Source organism: Hippocampus comes, unplaced genomic scaffold (assembly GCF_001891065.2).
Source record: "Hippocampus comes isolate QL1 unplaced genomic scaffold, H_comes_QL1_v1.1 scaffold367, whole genome shotgun sequence".
In the NCBI taxonomy this organism is placed as follows: Eukaryota; Metazoa; Chordata; class Actinopteri; order Syngnathiformes; family Syngnathidae; genus Hippocampus; species Hippocampus comes.
In genome coordinates this window covers 1,705,767-1,715,563 of record NW_017805741.1, presented here as the reverse complement: position 1 = coordinate 1,715,563, position 9,797 = coordinate 1,705,767, and the positions used below count along the sequence as shown (strand labels likewise).

Here is a 9,797-nt window from a genome sequence, read left to right as displayed (position 1 = left end):
CGATTTTGCGAGTGCGTGCTGGCTTGACCGCAGTGGTTAGCTTATGTTGCTATCGATGTACAACATGGTGACGAGTGTTTATAGGATGTATGGCCCACTCTTCTGCGGCTCGGTATTCGAATCTCGGCTCCAGCTTTTCTTTGTAGAGTTTGCATTTTGCCCGTGTTCCTTCTTTAGATGTTTGCCTAATTATTGTGTGATTGTCTGCACTTGCAGGATGGAGGATCCCAAACTGGAGTGCTTGAACGGCCGTTTGGCCAAGCTGCTCAACGAAGTGGTGCAGGAGGTTGTGGGCATGGTGAAGGAAACCGTGTCGGCATATCGGGAAAAAACTGCCATCACGCTGAAGGAAAATGAGAATTTGAGGAGAAGTCTGCTGGAGATACAAAGTGAGATGTAGGGAGTCTTACATTTGTGGGCTATTGGAACCAAGCTCTGCCACAAATAGTAAATGAAATGCAAGTAATTGAAGACAATTTGTACATTCGTAGTTTAAACCATGAGCGCACCACAATGTCTATGCATAGTGGAAAATAGCAAGTAAATGCCACTCTCCAATATCATACTCTATAAAATGAGCTAATAACATTTTTCTTCATTTCAGTGTGTGCTTGTGTTGCTCCTTCTCGGGGTGGAGATAAACCGATATGAAAACACTGATAACGGTGATCTTGATTCACAGATATTCTACATGTCCATGGCCTGTTTCCTGACCAGGAAGAGGGCTCAGAGATTCAGCAGCAGAACCCCGGCCTCCCGCTGAAGCCAAACGATACTCCTTGTAATTTGAAGCACAAGAACAATGACGCGGGCTCACGGGTATGCACTTCTGCCCAGACACTAGTAAAACAATGCAAAGAACAACCAGAAGAGGAGGAGCGCAAGGAGGCTCCGACTGTCCAGATAACCACAGACAACGCACAAAATGTTAAGAGAGAGACAGATGCTTGCTCATTGTCTGGTCCGCCAACATTAGAAGAACATGACAGCTGTGTGGAGTCAAGCCCCTTTCTTCACAACTCTCCTAGGCCCATCCACTCGGATCACTCCAAGCACGGCTTTGGCAGTGGAACAATCCGGATGGAGCCCACCAGGAGAGACGATTCCCACCCGTGTCTGGTATGTGGTAAGGTGTTTGGCCGTGTGGGCAACCTCAAAATCCACCTGCGCTGTCACACGGGAGAGAAGCCGTATGGCTGCTCACAGTGTGGGAAGTGCTTCAGTCAGGCGGGAGATCTGAAGAAACACAAGATGGTGCACACAGGAGAGAAGCCGTACTACTGCAGCCAGTGCGGGAAGAGCTTCAATCGGGCGGAGAATCTGAAAAGACACCTTAAGATCCACAGTGGAGAGACTTGAGATTCTAGCACATTTTAATGGAAGCGACATCACTCATTGATGTTAAAGAGGACAAACAATCAAGCCATGCATGTAATCAAGGCAACCGAAAATATTCAAATATGACAAAGGCAACTGTGCTGTTCGGCTTACCACAATATGTCTCCTTTTAATAAAAACACTGACTTATCATAAAAGATGTGGAAAAATCATGTTTCAATTTAGAATATAGAAGGTTGCCCCTTGGAGACAGAAGGCTTCGCCACCCGTTCCATTCTAATTCCAGAATAAAAACAGACAACCCCCTGCTAACGCCTCCCTGTTAGCTGAGTATAATTTTGCCTCAAGGCTTAATACATGCAGACCATGTGCAATAAGTTAACACCTGCACGCCACAGACTCTTGGCTCAGCGGACAGCATACTGGAGATTTTCACAGTAACCGACACATCTCACAGACAAATTTAGAATTTATCACACATGCCATTGCCTGACGACGATGATTCACTGAGCCAGTAAGGCCACTTCTGGTCAAGAACTTGTGCTGAGGTGACACGTGTTTGAGAAGGCATTTCCCTTTTCAAACTCAGTTCTGTCTGCTTTAAAAGGTATTTGCCATTCTTTGTAATCAGGCCTTGGTGAGAATTGAACTCACGACCCCTGGTTTACTAGACCAGTGCTCTAACCACTGAGCTACAAGGCCTTGTGGAAGTATAAAAATTGGTTAAACATTACCGGTAAACCATGCAAAATGGATTTTATCTGCAGCAGAAAAAAATGTTAATTCTTCATAAAGCAAGGAGGTGAATGAGCCATTTTGGTGGTGCCATTTGGTACTTTTATTATTATTGAGGAAACACTTTACCTCTAGCTACAGTTATATAGTTGTCCAAGGACCACTTTAATTTACAAAACGGCATCAAACGTGCACGGTTTTCTATTTTGTTGCTCGGAGGGTTCCATTTTGTCGTCACAGCCAGCTCCACAACCCGGAAGTGATTGGCTCAACACCTTTGCACGAAACCCGAACTACATTTTCGTCCTTCCCACAGGTGAGTAGTAAGTACACACAAACAACTCCGAACCTGTGTAAGCCAAATTCAGAAGTGTCCATTTTTATGGAAACGACCGTGTCCGAATAGTTTACTCACACACAGTCTATGGCGTATTTGTATTTTTCATGAGACTTATTCTGACGTCCTTCGAAACTCGTCCTTCTCATACCGCGCGGAGCTTTAAGTTGCGGATGGTTCACAATTTCTGAGGAAAAATCCCCCAACAAAACAAACATTACATAAATACATGCCGAATACTGGTGGAAAGGAGGAAAAACGCAATTTCCGGCTTGACCGTAAACATTGAGTGTGTTATTACTGTTATTACTTCTTCACAACTGTCAACTGTAAAACATTTTTTTAACCGCTTGTGAGGAAATGGACTAATGTGTTGTAATGCATGGTCATGTTGCAACAGATTTGGTGCTGAGCAGCGTGTGATGTGATGAAATGAAGATAGATGAGAAGGTGGTTTCCTATTTGGAATCAAGCAACTCACCAGTGGACAAAGAAGGCTATCTCTACAAGAAGGTAAACTACCCCGTACACGTTAATTTCAATGTATAAAACTGCTTTTGGATTAATTTTCTTCAAATAAATAGTTTTGTAAGAGAATAGATGAATCATAAAATTAAGAAGAACATAATAGCGCGAATAATACACTTTGCCAAATCATTTTCATCCAGTGTTACCATGACGTACAGGTGCCCAACTAGCTTTTTAGCTGTTACAACCGGTCACTTGGTCTTTTTTATTTATTATTCTTATTTTTTTCCATTGTGTACCGAGCAAAAATTGACCTGTAAGTACACTTCACTCTGCCACAAGATGGAGGCAGCAAACTTCACCACGTCCGGCCTCCGTCAGTTCATGAGGTTAACTTGCAGTGTAATTGCAGGTGGAGTTGTGTGGCAGTTTTTTTTTTCTTCAATTATAATAAAGCAGAAGCAGTTGTCCTGTTTTACAATATGACCAAATAAATAAATACATAAAAGACTAATGCGAATGTTCAGGACTTCATTCGCACAAATTCTGCAACATCTCAGCTTCCTGTTGCGTAAGACCCAGACTAACCGACAGCATTGTCCTGCAGGGTGACATCAGGCCTTCCTATCACAAGCGTTGGTTTGTTCTGAAGGGGAACCTCCTCTTCTACAAGGACCACCCGGATGACCGTGACCTCATCGGAGTCATTGTTCTGGAGGGCTGCACCGTCCAGCTGTGCGAGTCCGAGGAGCAGTTTGCCTTTTCGTTGGTGTGGAGCGAGCCAGGCCTGCGCCCTTACAAGTTTGCCGCCGAGGACCAGGCCAGCCAGGAGAGCTGGATCAAAGCCCTCCTCTCGGCCAACCACGGCTACTTGTCTCTGCTAGTGATGGACCTGGAGAAGAAGTACAAAGGTGAGGTGCCGGATGGTGTCAGTGTTGTTGTTTTGAAATCTGAGCTGTCATTTATTGAAAGTCGTTTGAGAATTTATTTGATATCCAGCTTTGGGTCCATGTATTTGTATGCTCTTTGTCCATTCAAGTAAAATAATTAAGTGTATTCGTAGAACGCAGGGCTTAGCGATTTTGAAAAATATTTTAATAGTCCCCCCCCCAACATTGCTAATACGATTCAATATCTGATTATTTTTTGGGGTTCCGCACAGTGATAGTATACAACGGTCTCCCCTTTTTTCGACAGCGAGAGCGTGAGAACGGTCGCTAGGGAGTATTTTAGGAAGTCCATGCTCATAAATTGAACTGAACTCCTTCGCATGAAACATTTGCTTCTTATTTGTGACTTCAGAAACATTAGCGGCTTTGTTCAGTGACCCAGCGAACGGTGCCGCCGCCGCCCCGAATGTGGGCCGTGAATTGAGCCCACACTTGCCCACGTTAACCCGGCATCCGGCTGGAGCTTTGGCCGCAGGCCCCAGCGCGAGCTTCATCCCGACACTGCAAACTCCGGCCGTTCCCCTCAAATCCACCGTGAAGAGGTCGCCCAAACTGTGGCCCAAGAGGACTGCAAACGTGACGCCGATTAGCGGGCCAGCCCCGCCCGCGGGGGACTGGTCGGCGGTGTGTTCGGGCACCCGGGAGGAATTCAGCAAATTGCACGCTGATTTTGGAAAGGAAGTCAAGGACCTGATTGCGGATTGGTCAAGAAGCGGACGAGCGGGCCCAGTGGCATTCCAGGAAAACTTAATCGATTTGAGTAGTTTTGAGTAAATTGGTCCATTTTCCAAATCTCATTTCAAAAAAATGTGCTTTCAATGCAGTATTACCAATCCATAACATGAAATTTAAATCAAGAATTTTTTAAAATCATGTTTGTTTGGACACTTCAACCCCAAATCTGGATGGAGAAGCCCCAAAGTCCAAAGAAAATTGCCTCGTTCTCCTTGCCGAGGGCGCTGAGCGACGGCCCGAGCCGAGATGCGTTTCTTGTTTCCGTAGCGAACGTTCAAAGATGTGAAACATGAATGGCCGAACGATAAACACAAAATACAATTCCATAAGTGAAAGTAAAGAATGTTTACCTTTGATCTGGGGTTTGGGACTTTTTTTGTTTCCTGAAAGCCCCCGTTCTCGCAGAGGACCATCTAAAGGAACTCTTATCTTGATTCTCCGTGTCTTCATCCTCAGAGGAGGTTTGTTCCTGAAGCTTTTTGACTTGGAGCTGAAGTTTCTGAGCAATTTTCTGTCTCTCCTACTTAGTGACGGGACGAACAAGACTGGAGCGTCAGCGTACGAACAACTTTCAAATATAAATGACTGACATTAATAGCAACGATGTTAGTTTGCGCAACAAAGCAAGCAAGTGGTTTGCTCCAAAACAATTTGCGTAGTTGTTTTGACGTCTTTAGGTTGGGACTATTTACAAATACACAAGTTGTTAAAAGGGGAAGAGAACGGGCAAAGCGGGCCCAGTCGTAAGAAGTCATCAAATTTTAGACGGAAGCTCAAATGGTTGAGAAAGAGAATGGCGACGGCGTTGGGGTGGGGGTGGGGTGAGGATAGCTATTTCGGTGTGTCCAGCTGTCTTGTTTTTATGGTCTTTCTCTCTGTCTCTCTCTTTTCACCTTCACCATGCTCCAAGTGAGCGGCCTCTCTGCCGGTGACCTTCAGCCAACGCTTCAGGCACCGCTCGCGTCATTTACGGCGCTTAAAACCGAACCGAATCCAGTTCAACGTGAAGCTATGCACCCGGTGAAGACGTACTTTGAGGACAAGTCAGTCCAAGAGGTCGTGTGGGTTCACTTTGGACTCGCCATGCTTGTCTTAGCTGCGCGTTGGTATGATTGACGGCTCCCAGTCCAGCTCCTATATGGCGTGATGTGGGTGGGCCTCTTTTTGTGCTCTTTAAAAGCGACTATTTGAGGCACGCCGCCCAAATTAGTGCAACCGCAAAAAGTGCTCGTCGGTGGTTGGAAACTCTTTTGGGATGGGGGTCCTTCCGGCCATTCTGCAACATGTAAAGTGCAATATCACATGAATTGCTTGAAAACATGAGTTCCAATTGCGAGAGACATATTCCATGCTTCGTGTACGGTACTTGTTGACATTTCTCAGTGACATCACTGGCTTCATCGGTCGCGTGCCATCCCTGGCGCTGGACCAAAGTCTATCGGCCAACTGTTTTCAAATTTCATGGCTGTTTATAAATCCTCCAGGGTTCTACTACTCATCTGTCTACCCCGCCACAGATCAACTCTATCCCAGAGACAGGTGATGATACTTGGATATGCGGGGTGCATTAGCCACTTAGGACTTGGTATCAATCCATGGCCTCTCATCTTTTTGTTCCGATGAAAGTTGACCCCGTGTGTGACTTCGGTCATACTAGTCCACACATGTCGCCAAAGTCCCGGGCTGTGTGTTGGCATTGAATTCACCTCATTCCAAGACTCCTGATGCCCATTTTGGAACACGGGTTACCCGATATGGGCCCCACCACCTCCTCGCTCCGCCCCCTTTTCTCTTACTTTCCCCTTAGCTCTGTTTTCCTGCCAAACCTGATGGTGTGGCTAAAGTTAGCCCCCCACAGGCCGGTATATAAGGTCCAAAGGGTCCTCTTGCTGACATGTCAGTCACGTCGTCTTGGCGCGGGCTTCTCTTCTTGACCAACAGCAACCCAACAAACGTGAGAGATGGTAAGGTTTGGCCTGTTCCCCACATCATAGACTGCATGTAGTCCTTCGACTTTATCCCTCTCATCATCCATTTTCAAAAGCGCGTATCCTGACTGGGCTCGCGGCTGAGATGACGCGTATCCCAGTTGACTTTGGCCAAGAGCCGGCGTGTACCTTAGATCAAATGCAGGGCAACTAACACTTTGGATTTGACTCAGCCCTAAATTCAGACATGCAGGAGTTATCATGCAGATGAAGATGGATGTTTTTTTTTTGAGTTTGTTTTTGCAGTAATCTTAGATATTTGATATCAGTTTTTTGTTACCTTGTATTTGTGGCATACCGCATGTCATGACAATAAAGTGTGTTTTACCTTGTATCCTAGGCACCCAAGAAGGCCAAGAGGAGGCAGCAGCAGGGTGAGGGCGGATCCTCCAACGTCTTTTCCATGTTTGAGCAGAGCCAGATCCAGGAATACAAGGAGGTAGGTAACCTTCGCCCCCATCTCACGCAAAGCAGCACCACATGAACAGCGCATGTAAAACTGATGACTCTGGAGGTCAAGGGGGTGGTTGTGGTGATGGTGGTGGTGGTGGGGCCTCCTGTGTGACCCCACTGGAATGCTGCCCAACAGATGGTGGGATTAACAGTCAATAGAAGCGGGAACAGTCCCATTGGGGAACAGTAACCTGGATGATGAAACAAGCTGAATAGAATGTCAAGAAGTAAGCGGTTGGCACAATATGATTAGTCAGTGGGCCCAAAGATCCAAATGAGACAAAACAAAGTATCATGTATAGTTCGTCACTGCTGTAAGTGGGCTGTGTCATAAAGGATGTCCCAATACATTTCAAATGGGCCTACTTTTACCCCTATTCTCAAATATTTTAATTTAGCTGCTCCATGCCAAAACTAAACGTCTTATCAGTTAAATTTAGAAAAGACATGATGTGTTCAGTTTTATGACATAAAAGGTGGGTGACGGCTGTCATGGATACCGCCTGCCTGAATGTTGCCAAGGGCTTGTCCTGCATTCCGCAACCATTTTAACACCTTGGGAACACAAGTGGCCCACCAGCTGCCAAGTCCGCAACGGTTTCCACTGGCATCATCTTTGGTTTCACCGTGTGTGTGTGCGTGCGCGCGCAAAGAGAGACGGGCAACATTTACAAGTTGATGTTGGCAAGCCATGCGCGTGATTAGGAGAGCGGGCTTTTGACATAGCTGTCATGTCAATGGCAGGCTTTCACCATCATCGACCAGAACCGAGACGGAATCATCAGCAAGGACGACCTGAGGGACGTGCTGGCCACCATGGGCCAACTCAACGTGAAGAATGAGGAGCTGGAGGCCATGGTGAAGGAGGCCAGCGGCCCCATCAACTTCACCGTCTTCCTCACCATGTTCGGCGAGAAGCTGAAGGGTCCGTTTGACGAGCGGCTCGCGTTCGCCGCATCCGTTTTCTACCGCGTAGGCCTTGCCCTCATTAGGGTGACGAATAACGCGGAACAATTTTGAGTCATGATCGAAATGAATATTTTTTTGACCTTAATAATACCATTGTGATCTTTTTTTTTTTTTTTTCAAGGCCCTCTTCCCATGTATGTTTGAACAAACGCAAGCAATAAATTCTAAAATAAGGAACAAACTTTTGCTCATTTAGGTGCTGATCCCGAGGACGTTATCGTGAGCGCTTTCAAGGTCCTGGACCCCGAGGCCACCGGCTCCATCAAGAAGGAATTGTAAGATCCCGGAGTTTTCATTGTTGTTCAATCCTCCGTCTTAGAACAACATAACCTGATGTGTATTTGCATCCGCTTTACTTCTCCAGCCTCGAGGAGCTCCTGACCACACAATGTGACAGGTTCACTGCCGAGGAGGTGAGCTCAGTCGTGCTTATTGACACTTTGTAACAGTGAGTGGGTCGAGTTTCTCAAGCAGGGCCGGCCAAACTTTTTCCACTGAGGCCTACAGGCAGAAAAACGGAAGGGAGATGGGCCCTTATGTAGACAGTACACCAAAATGTGTATTATTTAGCCTCTGCAAAGAATGACTAGTTTGACTGCAATTTATTGAGCAGCTGAGACTGCCTCCATGTCAAAATTACACCGCCCTCAGGTGGCCAAGACGCGCATAACTTTTTTATTGTCACTCTTTAGTGTTTTTATAAAATACATAATGGAATGTTAACCATGTTAAAAAAAATGTTTGCTTGTGTTTTTTGAGTGACTGGAACAGATTAACGGCTTTGACTCTGTCTTATGTTTGATGAGTATTTTCATCTTAGTCATGACGGTGGCGTAAGAAGTTTTTGAATCACTGACCGAGTTATTTTTCCAACAAAATGAACAACCTCTTTCATTTCATCTCCATCCAGATGACCAACCTGTGGGCTGCTTTCCCCCCTGATGTGGCTGGCAATGTGGACTACAAGAACATCTGTTACGTCATCACACACGGAGAAGAAAAGGAAGAGTAAACCCGCCTCTCTGCAAAACAAACAAACAAACAAACAAAAAACCCTTCACCACACTTCCACGCCGAACCGTACCAACCCGCTCCAACGCCGCTCACACGTATCCCTCGGCCCGCTCAGTTCCGCTTGCCAGCAGACTCAAGAAAAGACTTGTCTCCTTTGTTGAGACACTCACGGTGAGATGACCTGAATGAGGCTTGACTCTCCATTCTGTCTGTGCGTGTTAAGACCAACAGTGCTTGCATCACACCTGCATTATGCATTTGCAGTCCAGTGTACATGGCGGTCTTATAAAATCTCTCTTGGGTGCTGTGGTGCAGGCACAGCCACTTACTTGAAACAAGTAAGCCATCTGACCCACTTGGTCTGTTTGTCTAAACCTCGCATAGATTTTTAACGGAGTCGTCCTCTTTTGTGGGGACGGAGCGGGAGTTTTGCACTAAAATAGTCTGCTTCCACCCGCCTCTTTCTCCCGGAGGACAGGTCATGTTGCAGGGATGACAGAGCTGCCGGAAGATGACGAGGGAAGAAGGAAAGAAAGAAAAGTCAAACTGACTTCTTTCTTCTTCTCCCTCCTCTTGCTGCTGTTTCCAACCTGTTGTTGTGACTGACCATGTCTCCATTGTAACAAAATAAGAAGTATCAATAAAAGCAACAGTCTTTCGTACCGTACTGTGTCTTTTTGGTTTGATTTGGGGGAGGGAGGGTGTCGCATGGAAAAGCTTACAGTAGATCTATGCTCACACACAGAGTGCCATATGCCTGCAGTCAACAACAAATTATATAGTTCACTTAACTGGTCTGAAAATGATATT

General features: G+C 46.0%; 3 protein-coding genes, 1 long non-coding RNA gene and 1 other non-coding gene across 5 annotated transcripts; 3 read left to right on the top strand and 2 right to left on the bottom strand.

Moving 5' to 3' along the window:
* Positions 1 to 139: 139 nt before the first annotated feature.
* LOC109523887 (zinc finger protein 260-like) lies at positions 140 to 1,494 on the top strand. Its single transcript, XM_019883326.1, has 2 exons — positions 140 to 389; positions 683 to 1,494. The coding sequence occupies exons 1-2, from the start codon at positions 218 to 220 to the stop codon at positions 1,357 to 1,359; spliced, it is 849 nt and encodes a 282-aa protein (XP_019738885.1). The 5' UTR covers positions 140 to 217; the 3' UTR covers positions 1,360 to 1,494.
* A 473-nt stretch (positions 1,495 to 1,967) lies between these two features.
* trnat-agu (transfer RNA threonine (anticodon AGU)) lies at positions 1,968 to 2,040 on the bottom strand. The gene has a single exon. It is a non-coding gene; the product is annotated as a tRNA-Thr (tRNA).
* Positions 2,041 to 2,152: 112 nt separating this feature from the next.
* On the bottom strand, positions 2,153 to 3,551 carry LOC109523907 (uncharacterized). Its single transcript, XR_002169870.1, has 2 exons — positions 3,467 to 3,551; positions 2,153 to 2,597 (listed from the first exon to the last, which is right to left on the bottom strand). It is a non-coding gene; the product is annotated as an uncharacterized LOC109523907 (long non-coding RNA).
* Positions 2,303 to 4,919, top strand: LOC109523905 (sesquipedalian-1-like). The gene is made up of 4 exons (XM_019883366.1): positions 2,303 to 2,389; positions 2,811 to 2,923; positions 3,486 to 3,789; positions 4,181 to 4,919. The coding sequence occupies exons 2-4, from the start codon at positions 2,843 to 2,845 to the stop codon at positions 4,600 to 4,602; spliced, it is 807 nt and encodes a 268-aa protein (XP_019738925.1). The 5' UTR covers positions 2,303 to 2,389; positions 2,811 to 2,842; the 3' UTR covers positions 4,603 to 4,919.
* Positions 4,920 to 6,380: 1,461 nt separating this feature from the next.
* Positions 6,381 to 9,650, top strand: LOC109523906 (myosin regulatory light chain 2, skeletal muscle isoform-like). Its single transcript, XM_019883367.1, has 6 exons — positions 6,381 to 6,527; positions 6,892 to 6,990; positions 7,749 to 7,929; positions 8,170 to 8,248; positions 8,338 to 8,386; positions 8,884 to 9,650. The coding sequence occupies exons 1-6, from the start codon at positions 6,525 to 6,527 to the stop codon at positions 8,983 to 8,985; spliced, it is 513 nt and encodes a 170-aa protein (XP_019738926.1). The 5' UTR covers positions 6,381 to 6,524; the 3' UTR covers positions 8,986 to 9,650.
* The last annotated feature ends 147 nt before the right edge of the window (positions 9,651 to 9,797 follow it).

Excerpts from the sequence above, each read along its gene's own strand:
- LOC109523887 (XM_019883326.1), top strand. The coding sequence starts at position 218 with ATGGAGGATCCCAAACTGGAGTGCTTGAACGGCCGTTTGGCCAAGCTG. Across the intron at positions 390-682 it reads AAGTCTGCTGGAGATACAAA|ATATTCTACATGTCCATGGC; the intron begins GTGAGATGTAGG and ends CTTGATTCACAG.
- LOC109523906 (XM_019883367.1), top strand. Across the intron at positions 6,991-7,748 it reads AGATCCAGGAATACAAGGAG|GCTTTCACCATCATCGACCA; the intron begins GTAGGTAACCTT and ends TGTCAATGGCAG. Across the intron at positions 7,930-8,169 it reads GTTCGGCGAGAAGCTGAAGG|GTGCTGATCCCGAGGACGTT; the intron begins GTCCGTTTGACG and ends TTGCTCATTTAG.
- LOC109523905 (XM_019883366.1), top strand. The coding sequence starts at position 2,843 with ATGAAGATAGATGAGAAGGTGGTTTCCTATTTGGAATCAAGCAACTCA. Across the intron at positions 2,924-3,485 it reads AAGGCTATCTCTACAAGAAG|GGTGACATCAGGCCTTCCTA; the intron begins GTAAACTACCCC and ends ATTGTCCTGCAG. Across the intron at positions 3,790-4,180 it reads CCTGGAGAAGAAGTACAAAG|AAACATTAGCGGCTTTGTTC; the intron begins GTGAGGTGCCGG and ends TTGTGACTTCAG.